At 55.2% G+C, this 18,833-nt stretch overlaps 1 protein-coding gene across 1 annotated transcript in view; it reads right to left on the bottom strand.

The window, feature by feature from the left end:
* Window positions 1-16,667, bottom strand: part of STK11 (serine/threonine kinase 11) — a 64,413-nt gene extending 47,746 nt beyond the window's left edge. The window contains exons 1-2 of the mRNA XM_029051252.2: window positions 16,431-16,667; window positions 15,593-15,981 (exon numbers count right to left, since the gene is read on the bottom strand). Coding sequence (XP_028907085.1) covers window positions 15,593-15,882 — 290 coding nt within the window. The 5' untranslated portion in view covers window positions 15,883-15,981; window positions 16,431-16,667. The remainder of the gene's footprint in view (window positions 1-15,592; window positions 15,982-16,430) is intronic.
* Between the last annotated feature and the right edge of the window lie 2,166 nt (window positions 16,668-18,833).

Here is an 18,833-nt window from a genome sequence, read left to right as displayed (position 1 = left end):
AATGAGCAGACACGTTCCCTGTCCATTATGAGCATACAACCTAGAGGAGGACACAAACATTAATATGAATAAAATACCAAATACCCCCATTATCGGTCGATGCTACTTATTGAGCACTTGCTGTGTGCAGAGCACTGTACTAAGCATTTGGGAGAATACAACAGAGTTGACAGATGCGTTCCCCATCTATATCACTAAAGCGGGTCACCCCGCACATCCTCTCTCCCCTTTAGGGGACTGGGATTCATCTAGATGAACTGCTCAACAGGGAGCTGAGGAGAAAACAGAAAAACCCAGGTGAAGTGAATCTGCCCGACACTGCAGCAGAAACGAGGGCGATCGGTCACTCTGGAATTAATGAAGGGGGCTGTGTCTCCACCTGCCCGAGTTTTAGACCTGGGTAGGGAGAGGTGAGTCCTTACTACACAAAACCCATTTCCAGGGTTAATACAGCCTCTCCTGTGCTGTACCAAGTGGCCCAGGTGCCGTGACTCATCCCCACTGTAGCTGTTCCCAGCTGGCAAAACTGCCAGGACAGCATTTCAGCTTCCCTGCCAGGTGCTTTTCTGGGACGATCCCACTCCGGGTGCATTACTGGAAATGCAGCTGGGCTCCGAGTCAACAACAAGAAGCGGCTCCTCCCTGGACCCGGGCGGCCCATTTGCCTCTGCTGACCACACAGCCTTGGCTTCCTCATCTCTGACCTCCCACTTCCCCTCCGGCTCCATCCGGCCCCACCTCGGGTACCACCTCCCGGGCCGGCTCTAGGCCCGTGGGGTGAGGTGCCTCTCGTGACGTGAAAAACAAACCGGTTCTCTCCGGGCCCGGTAAATGCCCCGGGCTGCAATGGCGCAACTTCCTAATCCCGGGACACTCGGCCCATCTGGTTGGAGAGCGGAGGTCGGTGGGTGACCCAGACCCATTCGGTCTTGGGACAACGGGGAGATAACTGGCCCGAGACCTCAGAGCCGGCCTGCAGCTGGCAGAGAAGAGCCCCGAGCATCGCCAGCTCCCTTCCAGTCTGGCTTTCTCGGCCAGAATACAGCTCGCGTGCCCTCTTGCTTTCTACAGGGAATGTTGAGGGACTAACTTCCTTCCCTGCTGGAACGCAGAGCCAAGCTCATCAACAGAGAGCAGAATGCAAACTCCTAACTGTGGTTCGGTGGTCTTCTCCCCCCGACCCACCCCCACAACACATATAACCCCAACAACTCACTTCCCATGGTGACCAAAGTCACCGAACACGCTTCAAGTCCAGAACCGTGAAGGCCAGAGTCGCTCCGAGCGCTCACTGGGCCTTGCCAGTTTCAAGCCCCCAAATGTCGGCGTTTCCCACTCCGAACTCCTAGGGCCTTCTCTGCTGAGGGCTAAAAATAACCCCGACACCTGAACGGGGCCGCCTGCTCGGATCCACTCACATGCCAATCACCGGGGTCTCCTCCAGATTCTCGGGCCGGGCTTTGGGGCGTTCGGGAAAACCGGCTTGAGGGTAAGGAGGATTTTTCGGATTGCCAAACCATCTCCTAAACACAAGCCAGATGAAGAGTTCACCCGTTTACGCAGAGCATAGCTGTGGCTCACGCAGGGAGGAGAAGAGCTAGGCAGGACCACCCCGAACCTCTAGGGTGCCCAGTCCAGCACCCTGCAAGCCCCAGGGACACTCCTGGGTTAAGAGACAGAGTAAGGGACCAAGAGAGCAAATTGTCTGAAGCCCAGTACCGGTCTCAGTCAAGTGGTGGGAGGGTCCTGGACATCAACCGAACCTTTGTGGCAAGCGAGGAGCCAGCCTCTTTAAGCCGACAGGGAGACTCTGCTGCATCCCCTAAAAGAACCTCCCATTTAGGCGCTTCAACTTGCCAAGACTTTAGAGCGTTGCCTCGGCTGACATCTCCACCTCAGGCTCCTCCCCCGTCCCCGGAGACGAGGGCGAGAGACCCGATGGAGGTGAGCTGACCGTCCAGCTCAGGAGAGCGAGAACTCCTCCTCCTACCTTCCAGGAGTCAGACTCATCCACACCCCAGGTCCGCGGCCCAAGACCAATCCATCCCGCAGTCAAGTGATGGTCTTTACTGAGCGCTGACTGTGTGCAGAGCACTGCGCTACACATCTGGGAGAGTCCACTAAAAGTAAATTCAAAGTAAAAGCCCCGATCCCAGCAGCCCTCGAGGGGTTCACAGGCTAATGGCACCGACTCTTCCCTGCCCTGCCCTCCCAGGAAACCCCCGCCTGGGGTCGGGCAAGTGGGGACTGAAGAGAACTCTGAAAAACAACTGGGCCCCAACAAGGGAACGAACGATCTTAAGAAGAGTTTCAAAAAAACAAAAACACACCAAAATACTGCACGGGGCCCACCAAAAACGGTACTGGACTAGCTAAATTCATCTCTCTGCTCCTTTAATCATTCCCCTCCCCTGAGATTACATGAACGCCAGCACCTGTCTGCGGCAGAAACACTCACGGCAAACCCAGTTTTCTTTAGGCCCACACTAGCTGGTCTTTCTTTTGGTGGCCCAGGCTTACTTTCAAGGTTGACTTAAGGCCTTGAAATGTGGAGCTGACTGATGGCCTGGAGCCACACCCCGAGCTCGCTCTAATCTCCAGCCGGCACACCCCACGAGGCCTGGGCCCCCGGAAGTGTCTCCTCATTGTGAGTGAGCTCCCAATGACCCCTCGCACGCTCCCCAAACAGAGCAGCAGCCCCTAACTGCGGGAGTCCCCTCTTCTTCTCATTTTCCGTTCACTCTCTCGGGGGAACTAATCTGCTCAGATGGCCTTAGAAGCCACTGCTACTGGGAGGACTCTCAAATCTACCTCCCCGACTTCTTATCCTGCATTTCTTCTTGCTTCCAGGACATCTCCGCTTGGATGGCCCAGGGGCACTTCAAACTCAATAGGTCTAAAACTGAATTTCTCTTCTTCCCGATTAAACCCACGCCTCCTCCTAGCTGACCTATCGTTCGATAACCCCCACCATCCTCCCTGCCCGAGAAGCCCACCACCTTGGGGTCTTCCTTGATTCGTCACTGTCCCAGCTCTTATTACATCCGCCTCCTCACTGACCTTCCTGCTTCCTGTCTCTCCCCACTCCAGCCTTACTTCACTCTGCTGCCCAGATCATTTTTCTATTTCAAAAAAAAAGTTCTGTCCACGTCTCCCCGCTCCCCCAAAGTCTCCAATGGCTGCCCACCTACCTCTGCATCAAACGGAAACTCCTTACCATTGGCTCCGAGGCAATCACCTCGCCCCCTCCTACCTCGCCTCGCTGATTTCCTACTACGACCCAGCCCGCACATTTCGCTCCTCGAATGCCAACCTACTCGCTGAACCCTGATCTCACCTGTCTCTCTGCCAACCCCTTCCCCACATCCTCCCTCTTCCTCTATACATGACAGACCGCCACTCTTCCAGCCTTCAAAGCCCTCCTAAAATCACATCTCCTCCAAGAGGGCTTTCCCGACAAAACCCTAATTTCCCCATCTGCCCTCCCTTCTGCATCTCCAAGGCATTTGGATCTGTACCCCTTAAGCATTTGATATTCATTCTACCCTCAGCCCCACTACACTTATGTACACAGCCTTACACCCTGTCATTTATTTTAATGTCTGTCTTCCCCCACTAGATCCCTTGTGCAATATACTTTCCCAAGCGCTCAGAAGTGTTCCACATACGGCAACACTCAAATTCCACTGATAGGTATCAGCCTCCTCTTCACTGGTCTCCCTGCCTCGTCCCTCCCCTGCTGCTTTGGCCTCTACCACCCATGCCCGTACGAATCATCTTCCTGAAGCATCATTTGGCATCCACCAGTCTACTCCTCAAATCCGTCCAGGGGCTACTCATCGCCCACTGCACTGAGCGGAAACTCCCGACCGCTGGCCGCCACCGGCTCTCTCCTCCTCGCATTATCAGCTCTCTTCACTCCCCAGCTCTCACATTTTGTTCACCTCCCAGCTGTACTTTGCTCTCAACTCCCGACCAACTTCTTGCTCAGGATGTTCCCCTAGCCTGGCCCTCCCTCTTTTCCCGCAAGTCCACCAGACCACAGCTCTCCGTGTTTTCAAAGCCCTCCTAATACCCCATCTCCTCTGGAACCCTTTCTTGATTAATTCTCAAGCTCCCAGCCGCATCGAACCAACAGCACCCTTAGCACTTTTTTGCACTTCGGGTCCTCAGTCATTTTTGTGTATCCGTATATTCGGCTATTTTTTCATGGTATATGTTAAGTGCTCACTGTTCTAAGCTCTGGGGCAGATACCGACCCATTAGGCCAAACACAATCCCTGTCCCATAGGAGGTCACAATCGGAGAACAATAATAACCATCGTAATAATTGTGGCATTTGTTAAGCATTAACTATGTGCCAAGCATTGTACCAAGCACTGAGGTAAATAGAAGATAATTAGGTGCCACACGGGGCTCACAGTCTAAGTAGGAGGAAGAATGGGTTTTGGATCCCTATTTTCCAGATGAGGTAACTGAGGCCCAGTGAGGTGACTTGCCCAAGGTCACACAGCAGACAAGGGTCAGAGACAGGATTAGAACCCAGGTCCTCTGACACCCAGGCCAGGGTCCTTACCCCAAGGCCAGGCTGCTGCTTTATTTCTATTTCTAGAGAAGCAGCGTGGCATAGTGGAAAGAGCACGGTCTTGGGAGTCAGAGGTCATAGGTTCAAATCCCAGCTCTGGCATCGATCAGCTGTGGGACTTTGGGCAAGTCACTTGACTGCTCTGTGCCTCGGTTACCTCATCTGGAAAATGGGGATTAAGACTGTGAGCCCCACGTGGGACAAGCCGATTACCCTGTATCTACCCCAGCGCTTACAACAGTACTCAGCACACAGTAAGCGCGTAACAAATGCCATCATTATTATTATTATTCTATCCTGATACATTTGAACTACTTCCTGTCCGACCTCACTGTCTGTAAAGAAATTTTGTTTGCCTACCCCGTGAACTTCTAAGCTCCTGGAGGCAACGATCACGGATCTGCTTCTGTGGGCGCTCACCTATGCCCACTGATGATGAGCTGCAGTTAATGTGGGCCAAATTTGAGTGGCGGGAGCTTCTGGGGTGGGGGTGGGGTGAGGGGGGAAGAAAGCCTATCCACCCTGGACCCCACCCCCGACGAAACCCTGTTGAAGCAGACGCTCTCTGCCTAATGCCGACGGCCATGACACGACGACAAGCCTGCTGGCCGCCCCGGCCTTTAACCGGTTCCCTTCCGGGGAAAATCTGGGGGGAAGGCAAAACCCCAGTGACCTTGAGGTAATTCAGCCAAGCTCCGGGATTCGATTTAGTTTACGGGGAAGGCGGATTTGCGGAGCGGGCCAAGCAGCTCTAATTATAGTCATCATGACCAAAAGGCTGAAGTGGATTAAATTAGTGAGGAAACTGCAGTCAGCATCAGTGGACGGCTAACAAGTTTCTAACTAATGAAGGGAGACAGGCTGGTGGCTTAGAGGGCCGAGGCACAGTGGGTGGGAGCCGGGGAAAGAAAGAGCTTCCTCCTCTGTGCACGCTGAAGGAGTGAAGAAACCAAAGCTCCTCACCTCCAACGAGGTGGTCGCTTTTAGTCCAACCCCAAGGCCGTCTGAGGGGACGGCTTCCTAGCTCTGACCCGGCAATCCCTCGGTGACATTTACTGAGCGCTGACTGTATGGAGGGCGTCGCATTAAGCGCTGGGGAGAATACAGGACACAACAGAGTTGGTAGACGCGATCCCTGCCCCTGACAAGCTGCCAGTCTAGACGGGGAGACAGACGTCGAAATACATTGCAAATAGGGGAAATGGCAGAGTCTAACAATACTGACAAAGTACTGCGGGTAAGAATCAAAGGACTTCAGGGGTACCCATGCCAAGTGCACAGTTGATGCAAAGGGGAGGGTGAATCGGCAAAAGGTCTATTGGAGATGTGATTTTAGGAGGGTTCTGGGGCAGGGGGGACAGCAGCCCCTCTCTCCCCTCAGCACAAGTCAGGTTGCGGACAGAACAGCAGGACCTCGGCTGGATGAAGCGGGTCCAACCGCTTTACGATTCGTCCCGAGCCTAGACTGGGAGCCCATTGTGTGCAGGGATTGTCTCCGTTGCTGAACTGTACTTTGCAACCACTTAGTACAGTGTGCTGCACACAGTAAGCGCTCAGTAAATACGACAATGAATAAATGCCGAACGGGGTGGAAAAAGCGCATTTCCTCCCGCCTCCTTCCAGGCCAAACGGAGCCCTTTCATTCGTTGGTTCAATCGAATTTATTGAGGGCTTAATGTGTGCAGCGCGCTGTATTAAACGCTCGGGAAATTCAGTTCGGCAACAAATAGAGACAATCCCTACCCAACAACGGGCTCACAGCAACGTTCTGTTCTGGCCTGCTAGCCAGGAACCCTGAAATTCTGAGGCCTCGTCAGGCCATTATTAGCCCATCGGGTCAGAGTGACCTCTGGGCAGCGGCCAATAATCCGATAGGCGGTGAGGAAGGGAGCAAACTGCAAGATGCACACTGTCTCCTAAAAGACACCAGAAGTGGCCTGAGATACGCATACGAACCCGAACGATGAAACACCAATTTTCGATATTTGCAGCAAATCTCAAGGTGCCGTCGCTTTTGGAGCCAAGCCCCTTGAAAGATGGAGGTGGTCAAAAGTCCCTCTGGGCTTTGTCCCATCCGCCTGAAATCTGCATCACTTCTCTAGCGATCAGCCCCAGCGGGAGTGAGACAACGCACAGAGGCTTCCCATCGGGCCAGTTTCAACCCGAGACTCCCCGCCCAGACCCCCACCACCAGCAGTAGCAGCTTGCGGGGGGGAAGGGTCCGCCTGACGGTGGAGCGGCGGAGCAAGACGAACTGTGACTAGCTCGGAGGTTCTGGAAACATACCCAACTGGAAAAAGGTCCTTTGGAAAAATCGGTTCTCTCAGCCGGGCCCACGCTGAGGCCTGTGGCCTCCCAGGCTCAGAGTCAGACTGCACCACCTAGAGCCCGTGAGGCCTTGGTTCATTCCCAGGGAAGGTCCAGCGTCCTTTAACAGGCTCCCTCCCTGCAGAGCCGGCTAGCTGCAAGGCGCTCCCTCCCTAGCCAACCTTTTAAGCCGGCTGGTCTGAGGAGAGGACAGACAGTGTAGACGTGCTGAACCGGGCGTAGCCACGCTACATCTACCTACCTATGGGGATTGACTAAGAGTGATCTTCGCCTCCTGGCCTGGCTTACGGAGGAAACTCGAATCTTGGGGAAGGCAGTCACGGCTCTGTCCTTCCCCACCCACTCAGAACAGTAACGACCTCGCTCCATAAACCCCAAAACCAGAGAGGCCTGCCTGGCACTCTCTCCCCCCGGCCCTCAACAGCTCGGAGGGGACTGGATCTCAGAGCCGAATCCTCTTTTCCCACTGCTCTCCTCAAATGCCTACAATAAGCAAGCCCTCTTACCCTTTCCTCCAGAGCCTCCTGTTCCAGGCAGCCTTTTTAAGCGGGGCACAAGCCAGAATCGGTTCCCAAAGTCAATGATTGGACACAGGAGACTCTGCAGCAACAACCGGGGCCTCCTGAAAGGCAGCAGGGAGCGATCGTTAATAATAATAATAATAATGTTGGTATTTGTTAAGCGCTTACTACGTGCCGAGCACTGTTCTGAGCGCTGGGGTAGACATAGGGGAATCAGGTTGTCCCATGTGGGGCTCACAGCCTTAATCCCCATTTTACAGATGAGGGAACTGAGGCACAGAGAAGTTAAGTGACTTGCCCACAGTCACACAGCCGACAAGTGGCAGAGCTGGGATTCGAACTCATGAGCCCTGACTCCAAAGCCCGTGCTCTTTCCACTGAGCCACACTGCTTCACTGCTTCACTGATCGTTCCAATGCTGACCGCTTCTAACGACTGCCTGGAGATCTGGTTTAGAAACTCTGATGCTAAAAGAGGGTTCCCTTCTAAAAGATGAGCCACCGTGCTCGCGACCCAAGGCCCAAGCTCTCTTTCACCTTGTCCGCCCCACCCCGAGCACACATCGAGTTGTAATCGGAAGCTGAAACCTCACGAGCCCCCTTCCCCCCTCCGTCTCCAGCTACCTTCAGTATCCAATTTTCCAAGAGCAGAGAAAGATAGGTTGTAATACTTTTGGAAGATGAACACTTAATTCGTTCCAAGACGCCTTTCCTCCTATTTTGAAGACTCTTCATGCCCCTGGAAATCAAAACCACCTGCCAGAGCCAAAGTTGCCCCTGGTCCTGATGCCTCCCCCATCTCTGTTTGCCCTCAAGTTCTAAGTAGGACGCTGGCCGATACCTCCGTTTCTACTCAATCGAGTCCCACCAGGGAATCAACCCTCACCTCTAGTCTCTCCTTCACTTCCCCCCAAAAGAGCCACTCCACTGGAAATCCAACTATTCCTGTCATCTCTTCCTGGGTAGAGTTCTAATCGCACTGGAAGGGAACACTCAATCCACTGAACGCTTACTGTGTTTAGAGCACTGTACCAAGCGCTTGGAAGAGTACACTGTAACAGAGTCGGTAGACACGTTCCCCGCAAGCAACAAGCTTACAGTCTAGAGGACGAACTCTGGTCCCCCTGAATCACCCCGTCCACCGACGAAGGCGCCGCGACAAAATCGGGGCTAGTTTCCCACGTCCTCCCCCTAGCCTGGAACTCCCTCCCCCTTCATATACCCCAGACCACCATTCGCTCCATCTTCAAAGCATCATTAAGGTCACATCTCCTCCAAGAGGCCTTCCCTGATTAAGCCTTCTCTCCCAGCTCGCTCTCCCTTCTGCATCTACGCACTTCCATCTGTGACCTCTGGACATCTGATATTCGCCCCACCCCCAACCCCACAGAACTTAGGTACATCTTTAAAAATGTACATGATAAATTATTTATTCATAATAATGTCTTCCTTCCCCTCCAGACTTGTAAGCTCGTTATGGACAGGGAATGTCACTGCTAATCCTGCTGTGTCATACTCTCCCAAGTGCTTAGTTCCTTGCTACGCACATAATAAGCGTCCGATAAATACAATTGATCGATCGATTGGTTTGTAGCCCTTCCGAGGCACGACTGAGCCTCGGAAAGAAAGCACCCTCCCCTCCCCATCTCGTTAAGCTCCGAAACCGTATGTTCATTTTTATAATGGAACTTATTTTCTATAATTGGGTTGGGCCGGTAATGGGTAGCCGTATGTGGGTTTTATGGTTTATCAGAAAAGAATGGGAGGGGAAAAAAAAAAATCAATGAACAGCTGAGGAGAGAATGACCAGGGTTGAGGGCTCGGACCATCTGGACTTAGCAAAAGCACAGGAAGTGTTTCTGAAATTAGAGGAAACTGTCCTTACAAGTTTAAACGTAAGGCTCTGCAGGACAGGGTGAGGCCGCACAGCATGAGACCCTAAACGGATTTACTCCGTGGTTGAAAAAACACCCCCAATTAGATTTCCTTCTCATTTCATTTTGCTCCGAAGATCTTTCTGACTCTCGCCTCGGCGGCTTCTGCAGTACCATGGGGAAAGTGGCCTGGGTCTGCCTACGGAATCTTTTTTTGATTAATCCCCTCGAAAACGTCTCCCGCTGGCAAGGGAGAAGAAAACGTTAAGCCCCAGATGAAAAGGGGCAAAGCCAGGAAAAAAAAAATCTACTTCGAGGGGCCTTCGGTGGGGCAGGGACGGGATAGCGTCCCCGAGGTGTCAGAAAAGAGATCCGACCCAAGAAAGCCCATCCGGCCGTTGGGATGCTGTGAGGTTCTCGGTCCCCGCCCAGCTCCTAGAGGAAAAGATGGGAAACGGCCAAGGAGGGACCAGGATGCTGATGATGTGCCACCCTCAGACTTGTGAAATCGAGCCCCTGCCCCAGCCTCCAAGCAGCGGCCCAAATCGCTGGATGAGAGCCGGGGCAGTCACAGACTTCACAGACGTCCCCCAGACTTTCGACCCGGGTCTCCTTGAGCAGTTACCGTGTTCGCTTCCGCTACCGTCCACCCCGCTCCCGGCGTGACTACCGCATCGGCTTCCTCGCTGGCCTGACCTCACCCTGCTGCCTGAATCACTTTCCTAGGGCATCCTTCCTCACACGTCTCGCCACTGCTCCAAAGCCTCCAGTGGAGGCACCGGATCGTTCTCAACGGTATCTATTGAATGCCTGAGTGCAACTCCTGTACCACGTGCCTGGGCGAGTCCAACGAAAGAGCGTGACCCTCGGTCACTGCTCTCTAGGAGCTGACAACATAGTCGACCGACCCATTCCTCTGGGCATCAAACACAAACTCCCCTCTAGAGCGTAAGCTCGACGTGGGCAGGGAACGTGTCTCCCAACTTTGTTCCACTGGACGTTCCCGAGCGCTTAGTACCGTGCACTGCACACGTTAAGTGCTCAGTAAATACCACTGAGTGACTGCCAAGCTCCCAGCCACAGACTTTAAGGCACTCCATAGGCTCTCTCCCTTTCTCTCCCTTGAGGGCAGGGAGCAGGTCTTCTCACTCTGTACTCTCCCAGCCACTTAGTACGATGCTCACCATAAATCTTCGTGATTGGTTATCCACTCTTTTCCCACTCCTCTTTGCTCCTCCCAAGTTAACCTCGCTATACCTCATTATCTCCTCGCCCATCTCTGATCCTTCGCTCAAGCCCTGCCGCCTGCCTGGAACTCTCCCGGCTCCAACCTGTCAGATCCCAGCTCTCCTCATCTTCGGAGCCCTCCTGTAAACCATCTCTTCCGGGAGGCGTTCACCAGTTAATTTTCTTCTCCACGGGTCACATCCTGCCACCCACCGTATCAGCACTTTGGCACTCCTGAACACTTGTCGATTCCCGAAATCGATTTGAGCTTTTATTTTTTTCCCCTCTCCCTCTTTCCACCCTCCTGTTCCTACTATCTGTAAGCTACTTTGGGTCTGCCTCCCGTTAGACTGTACACTCCTAGAGGAAGTGTGTCTTTACCCTATATTGTGCTCTCCCCCAAGCACTGGGTATGGTCCTCTGTACACAGCAGGGGTTCAAATGTTACTGATGGACCGGTTCTCTTACGACCAACTTCTTTATTTTTACAAAGCTACCGACCCCGGTCTTCCCCCTTCTCCTCTCTCAAAATAACCTCCGGCCCCTGCTTCTTCTCTCTCTCCCTCTCTTCACATACACTCTCCGCCCCCACTCCGGGCACCTAATCTTCTCTCACCTTGCAGCACCTCCCGGCCCGAGATTTCCTCCACGTGACCTACTGAGAAACCCAAGGTGGCCTCGGGCCCCACCCTGTGAGAAATATTTCAGGATATGGGCTATAGAGCTACTCCTGGCTCTTGGGTGTTGGGCAGTCTGACCTGCCGCCTTCTCAAGTTCCTCTGCCCGTCTCGGCCCATTGAGTTCATGCCATCGGTGCGGAGCTGTTCTCCCCTTCGGCCAAATGAAGTGACATGACAAACAGTGAAACAACCAAGGCCAGTGAAGAGACTGCTCGACCGTACCCCGAGTCTGGTATACAGACCGAGAACATCAGGCACAGAGCGCTAAAATTCCTGGCAGTTCCCTGCATTGCCAAGTCTTCTCTTTGACCGTTCATCCCCAGGAAAGAGAGAAGGATTCCCCATTAAGGCCTGCATAACTAAAGAGAACCTCCAAGCTTCGTGGGCCAAACATCGAGAGCCCCAATGTCACGGCTCCCGGGGCAGGCCGGGTGCAGGGTCCCGGGTGTCAACTGGCTAAAGTTCCCAGTTTAACCACCCCCCCACTCCAATCCAAGGATTCCCCTCTCATAAGAGTGTCCTTGTGGGCCTTCCCTTGGACAGGGGCCAAGCCTCCACACCTCTTTGGAATCATTCCCCAGACCAGACACCTGGAAATCTGATAATCAACGCGGATAAGAACAGTTTGTGGGTTGCTCAGTTCTGCCTCAGAGGCTGCCCATAGAACCCTTGAAACCCTAAGCTATTCTTTTCACACTCTGCGGCCTGCAAAGTAGCTTAAGAATTAGGCATTCAACTAGGGCAGCACTGTAAGTACAGCACTGGACTCTAGAGGCTTCTGTCGAAGGTCCCAGGCAATTAATTAAACGTGAGCTTCGAGTTCAGTTTATTAAACTTTTGACAGGCTGGGGCTCCTTTCAGCCTCCACCTGGCCGGCGGTAGACCTGGCCGGGTCTGTGATCAGCCAGATGCAAGAATCTTGCGGCTGGGGGGCGGAGGGATGTCCCATTTGACTCTCTTCCCCCAGTGAGGGAGGCCGAGACCCACCTCGAAAGAGAACCTGCTCTCCGACAGGGCCTCAGATCGGGAAGAAGCAGCAGCACTGTGGCCTAGTAGAAAGAGCCCAGGCCTGGCAGTCAGAGGAGCTGGGTTCTAATCCCAGTTTCGCCTGGGCAAGTCGCAGCACCTCTCCGGGCCTCAGTTCCCTCGGGGATTCAATACCTGTTTCCTCTCCTACTTGGACTGTGAGCCCCGTGGGGGACCTGATTATCCCGTATCTACCCCAGTGCTCAGTTCAGTGCTTGATACGTAGTAGGCGCTTAACAGATACCGCTATTATGATACTGTAAGAAGAAATCAACTACGACTCATCGTGGGCAAAGGGCTTTTCAACGAAACACGCCAAGGCAGCAAAACTATTTCCAGGAGCAGGAAGCTTCATTCACAGCACCAGTGGGTGTGCCAGTGAGGGTCCTGGGAGGGCATGAGTCACAGTGGTCTGCCTAGCAGTTGGTAAAAGGAGGAAGGAGGTGGCGGTTCTTACACTCTGCAGCAAATTGAGGGTTTTCAAACATCACAGACAGCACGGATCCAACGAGCCAAAGGTCGTCCGGGCCTGGGATAGGGCTTCCCGGAATCCGCTACTTGGTCTCTGCAACTGGAGGTCCTAGCACGACGCTGAAAAGTCAATCTATGGCTGGGCCTGCTCACCCGCAGCAGCTGACTGTAGCCCGGAAACTCCCGGTGGGTAAGGATCAGGTCTACCAATTCTGCTGAACTGTACTCCCCCAAGCGCTTCGTCCAGTGCTCCGCACGCAGTAAGCGCTCAGTAGGTACCACCGATCGATCGATCAATCGCGTGCCTGCCGTGAACTGAGCACCTTACTAGGTGCTTCAGGCCTTACTCGAGAAGAGACACAGCCCAAGATGCTGCTACCGATGGCGGGGGCGGTAAAGACCCCCGGGGCACGACCCAACGGTCGCACCGACTTTCAGCCTGTGGCTGAGGTGGCTAACCGCACGTGGACCTTTCCGGAGCGGCCGGCCCCTGAGAACGTACTCTGACTGCTGTAGATGGTGGGCCAGGGAGGGGCAGAGTTCTGGCCGTGAAGTTGCAGCCTGATGCCAAGAGCTCAGAACCACCACACCCGCCGCACCGGGGAGACTAGGTGCCGTTAAGTCGGTCGCCTAAGGGGCACCCTCGGGAAAGACTGGCAGCTGCTAGTTCGGGAGGGCACGCTTTCTTCCACTGGCATAACCTCCAAAATTGGTGGAGGGCACGGCTCCAACAGCAGGAGTAGGCTCAGAGGGTTGTTTCTGAGGCTGCTTGATTCTAATTCGGTCGATAAGAGCGAGTACCCTTGAAAGAGTTTATTCCCCGGAAGAATCTAAATAAATGTAACTTTTGTCAGCTGGCTAATGCTGTTGCCATTTGCAGCTGAGACCTGGGTTCAAGGGCAAGGGGGCACCCTATTGATTCTTTCTAAAAACGAACCGGCCCACCCAGAGCCAACGGCGTTAAGCCGTCCCAGGGCCACACGGGAACCACCATGAAACGATCCCACTGTTTCGATTCTTAAACCAACCTTCGGGGTTAAGCAAAGCCCCGATCTGTGGCGTGAACAGAGTTTCTCAGCTCACCGCGCAGGCTCCCAACCCTGCCGACCGACCGGGGATAAATCCCCGACCCACCAGCGGGGCGGCCAGAGTCACCGCGAGAGTCGACGTGTCGCATCCGGGGCTGCGATATACGCTGGGGGGAGGCAGGGCGAGAGAGGGGAGCCTGCACAGACCAGCTAACGTGAGAGTGGAACCTTGCTGAGTTTCAGGAGACGGGGAGGTCTGGATGGAAGAGCTTGTGGCCCTGTTCGATGGGGGGGGTGGGGGGGGCCCGCTGGGTCGGAAAGAGGAAGGGGAGAAGAGACACCTGCAAGAAGGCTAGAGAAGCAACGCCACTCCCAGAGCACTAGTATTTTGGCACGGGTGGAGATTTTTCTAGCATGATCCCACTTTGTTACTTGGAGAAACGGAGAAGAGCTCCTCTCCGTGGTTCCCCTTCCAGTAAGTGGCAAAGCTGGGAACGACTGCCGGGGGGCTCGCCCAGGCTCGTGGACTGGAACCCACCAACCCGATCTCAATCCGAGCCGGGGTGCTAGTACAATCGTGTCCTGGAATCCCTTCGGTGGGCACAGGCGTGCCTGATGAGCTCGCGGAACCTCCTGGAGGAGGACGGGGAGATCGATCGGTGGCACTTATTCAGTGCTTACTTTGTGCAGAGCACTGTACTAGGCACTTGGGAGAGTACCTTGATTCTAATTATCTCTTGATTCTATGTATCGTGATTATGTTGTCTTGTTTTTGTCCATCTGTCTCCCCCGATTAGACCGTGAGCCCGTCATTGGGCAGGGATCGTCTCTATCTGTTGCCGAACTGTACATTCCAAGCGCTTAGAACAGTGCTCTGCGCATAGTAAGCGCTCAATAAATACTATTGAATGAATGAATGAATGATATTAAGAGATCTGGTAGATATGTTCCCTGCCCATAATGAGCTTACAGTCTAGGGGGGGATTTGCTGGCCTTTCAAAACAAGCACACAGGAGGACCTCCCCGTCTCCGTGAAGGGAAGTGGAGCGGGGGCTCTGATAACACCTGCTGCTGAGGAAATGAGGGGGAGGAAAAAAAAAAGAGGGAAAAGGCAGAAGAAAAGCATTACCCATTAACTAGGGCTTTGCTTTTATCATCAACTTGGAATCAGGCCAGCCGACCCAATCCATCCTGATTTTCTACAGGCCACTTGACCAAGGCGAGGGGGCCCCCCGCGGAGTCTGACGTGGAAATCTCAGCCACCCTGGTCAATCGGAGTCCCACTCAGGGCCTCCCGAATCCACTCGCCAGGGTGCTAGAATCTGCAATCGCTGATGTTTCTGTTACCTCCCAAACCGGTCAGAAAGGTCTAAGTCTTCCTTTCTGCTGACTGATACGCCGCTGGCCAATAATCCCTTTTGGCAGCAGTTGGATTCCCCTCTGCACGGGATCACCAAATCATATATCGCTTGGTCACCGTAACGTACAGCACGGGGTAGGGAAGACGGCTGTGAGTGGCGAACCGGGCCACCGTACGGCAATGCCAATTTTGCTCGGCCCCCACCCCGAGGCTCCCGCCGCCGGCAGCGGAGACGCCCCCTGCTCGTCGGCGGGCAGTCGCCCTTCCCAAATGGGATTCGGGCTTCGGACTGGTTTATCCCGCCGCCGGGTATCCCGCGGAAATCACACCTGAAACCAGAGGGGAATCGAACCGGGCAGGCGTCTCGTAACGTTACTCTTCAAAGGGGGGACGGAGGCGGCTCGTCGGCACCGAGGTCGAGGAAGCACAACGAGCAATAGAAACGGGTCGGTGAACCCTCTGTGTTTCCAGCGCCCGGAAATCCCAAACTTACTTTTTCACGTTGGCCTCCCCATTGGGGATTCGCCGGAGTTTCTTTTTCTTGAGGATTTTGACTGCTCTCCTGCAGAGGGTTTCCGAGTCCAGCATCTCCTTCACTTTGCCATAAGATCCTTCACCGAGGAGGTCCCCCATTAGGTATTTGCCAATGAGTTTAGCCCTTTTGCGGCGTGGCTGATAGATGACCTCGGTGGAGTCGATCCGGTGGATGAACGTGTCCATGCCCACGGACATCAGCTCGCTTTCCGTAAACATGCCCAGATGCGAAGATCCGGCCGCGCTCATCCTGGATCCGGGTCCTCGACCTGGTTTCCTTGAAGAGCGTGGGGCTCCTTTAATCTTGCTTAAATTTTTTAATTTCGCCCAACTTTCCTTCTCTTTTTCCTTCTCATAAAAACAAAACGACAACGACAACAACGACAAAAAAGACCCTTCAAAAGATCGGACTACGGGAATTCAGAAGAGAGCCCGTAAGGGTTCCGATCCGCCCGGACGGCAGGCGGGGCACCGCTCAATTTCGGCCGGGGCACGGTCCGGTCCCGGCCTTTACCGCTTCGGTGGTTCCGGGTCTACTCGTTTACACTCGGCCTTACAGAGAGGCCCAGTTTGGGTTCTTAAGCGATAGGTCGTGCTCAAGGACTCTAGACCCTTGGATGGATATTTTTTTTTTTCCCTAAAGGGTGAAGTCTCTTTCCACGACTTTCTCTACCCTCATGTCACGGTTCCTCCCGAACACAAATTGGGACCGGGCTCTCCGGGCGCTCTCTGATTCCCCTCCCTCTGCCGTCCACCCCAACCCCCCCCCCCCTTCCTCGGCGGGACCCGGACCTTACCCCTTTGGATATAAACGGGTGGTTTTCTGGTGCTGTTGGTGGTTGGAACTAGATTGCTTGAAAGAGCTTCCTCTATCGACTTTGGAGCCCTTGTTTCTCTCTCACACACACACCACGCTGGCTCCTCCCCTTGTCAAAAGTTCAAAACCCTCGACACTTATCAAGACTTCCTAGGGTCATCCCCACCTCCCCAAATCCCTCCTACCGGTCTGAAACCCCCATATGGCGCTCTGGAGAAAACCAGCCCCCCCCCCCCCCCCCCTCAGACCAGACAGATGAGGGGACGGGGAACGGTACCTCGCACAAAAAGTTCAAACCGGAGAAAGGCGCTCAGGGGGAGGCCGGACCCCCCCACCCCCCCACCCCTCTGGGAGAACCACCCCCCAGAAGCGGCCACCAAGGGTTGGAAAGGAAGAGGGAAGAGTGTCCCCCCGCCCCAACTCCTCCCTAACGCGGGGGCGGGGCCGACGCGATCAAGACCGACTAATTTTGTCCACCTCCCCCCAAAATAGACATCCAAGGGGGTGGCACGTCTCTCCCCCCCCCCCCGGGCGAAAATGAAAAGCCACTAAAGTGAAGTGGGGGTAGGATGAACTGATCCAGACACGTTCTCCCCTCTCTTTTCCTTCCCCCCCCCCGCGCCCCTTCAAATTGAGCTCAACAAGGGGGGGCGGGGGGGGGCCCCGAGTGGATCCTGGCTCCGAGTGGCCTTTTCCAAAGGCCCCACGAGAAGGGGCCGAAAGGGGAGTCCCTTCCTCCGCCCCGAACCTCGCTCGAGTAGAGGGGGACCAGAGCCCGACACCCCCCCCCCCCGCGCCCCCAGCCCCGTCGGGGGGAGGGGACGAAGCTCCTCAGGCCGCGGAGCGGGGGCCCGAGAGGGTCCGGGCCCGAGGGAACCGCCGCGGCCGCCTCTCCCCGACGCCGGCCGCCCGCCGCTCGCCAGTCGAGGCGGGTCCCCGCCCATTCACGGGAGCCCGGCGGGCGCCGGGCTCGCTGGGGGCGGGGGGAGCGGCCGGCCCCCGGCGGCCCCCTCCCCGAGCCTCCCCCTCCTCACTTGGGAGCGCTCCGGGCCGCCTCCCCCTTCCGCACCCGCCGCGCCGCCGCCATCTTGTTTACCTCCCTCCCCCCTCCCGCCTCACCTACTCCTCCCCTCCCCTCTCGCTCGCCGACCCCACCCTCACCCCCCGCCGTAAAGCGCGGCGGCCGCCGACGTAGCCTCCTATTGGCTGCGGCGCCGGAGCCCGCCCCCCAATGGGCGGGGCCTCGGCCGGCGGGGGGCGACGGCCATTGGCGGGGCCCGGCCTCCCCCTCGCGCCGCCGCCCGGGCTCGCCGTCCTCTTAGTGGCCCAGAGCGGTGCCCGTCCGGCCAGCGGGAGGAAGTGGGGGCGAGGCTCACGGGCCGCGCGCCGGTCAGTTCGTTTTTCCGGGCGCTCGCGACTCTGCCGAAGCTCGCGCTGGGGACTCGGAGGTCGGGAGTTCGAATCCCGGCTCCGCCCCTTGTCGGCTGGGAGACTCCGGTCGAGTCGCTTCCCCGCCTCCGGGCCTCAGTTCCCTCCATCTGTAGGGCCCAACGGGACATCCGTTATCGTCCAGCTTTTATACCGAGGCTTTACGCTCTCACGCGGGGCCTAGACGGACGCGAATCCTTTACAAATAATAGAAGCGGGAGAATGATCAGACCAGGAGTATAGCTGGATGAATAAATAAATACATGTCAGCCAGCATATGCGTTCGTTCGTTGGTTCAATCGTATTTATTGAGCGCTTACTATGTGCAGAGCACTGTACCGAGCGCTTGGAATGTAGCGTAAATCGAGCGCAGCGGATAGAGCACGGGCCTGGGAGTCGGAAGGTCAAGAGTTCTAATCCCGGCTCCGCCACTTGTCTGCTGTGTGACCTGGGGAGAGTCACTTCACTTCTCTGGGCCTCGGTTACCTCGTCGGTAAAATGGGGATTGAGACTGGGAGTCCCGCGTGGGGCAGGGACCGTGTCCAACCCGATTTGCTTGCATTCTTCCCCCACCCCCCGGCGCTTAGTACGGTGCCTGGCACATCGTGATCGCTTAACAAATGCCATAATTGTATTATTATTATTCACTTTTCTGTGCTTCAGTGACCTCATCTGTAAAATGGGGATTAAGAGTGTGAGCCCCATGTGGGACAGAGACCGTGTCCAACCCGATTAACTTCATTCATTCAGTCGATCGTATTTATTGAGCGCTTACTTTGTGCAGAGCACTGTACTAAGCGCTTGGAATGTACAATTCGGCAACAGAGAGAGACGATCCCTGCCCAACGTCGGGCTCACAGTGCAGCGTGGCTCAGTGGAAACAGCACGGGCTTTGGAGTCAAAGGTCATGGGTTCAAATCCTGTGGCTCTGCCACTTGTCAGCTGTGTGACTGTG

The sequence above is a fragment of the Ornithorhynchus anatinus genome, chromosome X1 (genome assembly GCF_004115215.2).
Source record: "Ornithorhynchus anatinus isolate Pmale09 chromosome X1, mOrnAna1.pri.v4, whole genome shotgun sequence".
NCBI classification, from domain to species: domain Eukaryota; kingdom Metazoa; phylum Chordata; class Mammalia; order Monotremata; family Ornithorhynchidae; genus Ornithorhynchus; species Ornithorhynchus anatinus.
Note: the sequence above shows the minus strand (reverse complement) of the source record. Positions and strands in the feature narration are given on the sequence as shown.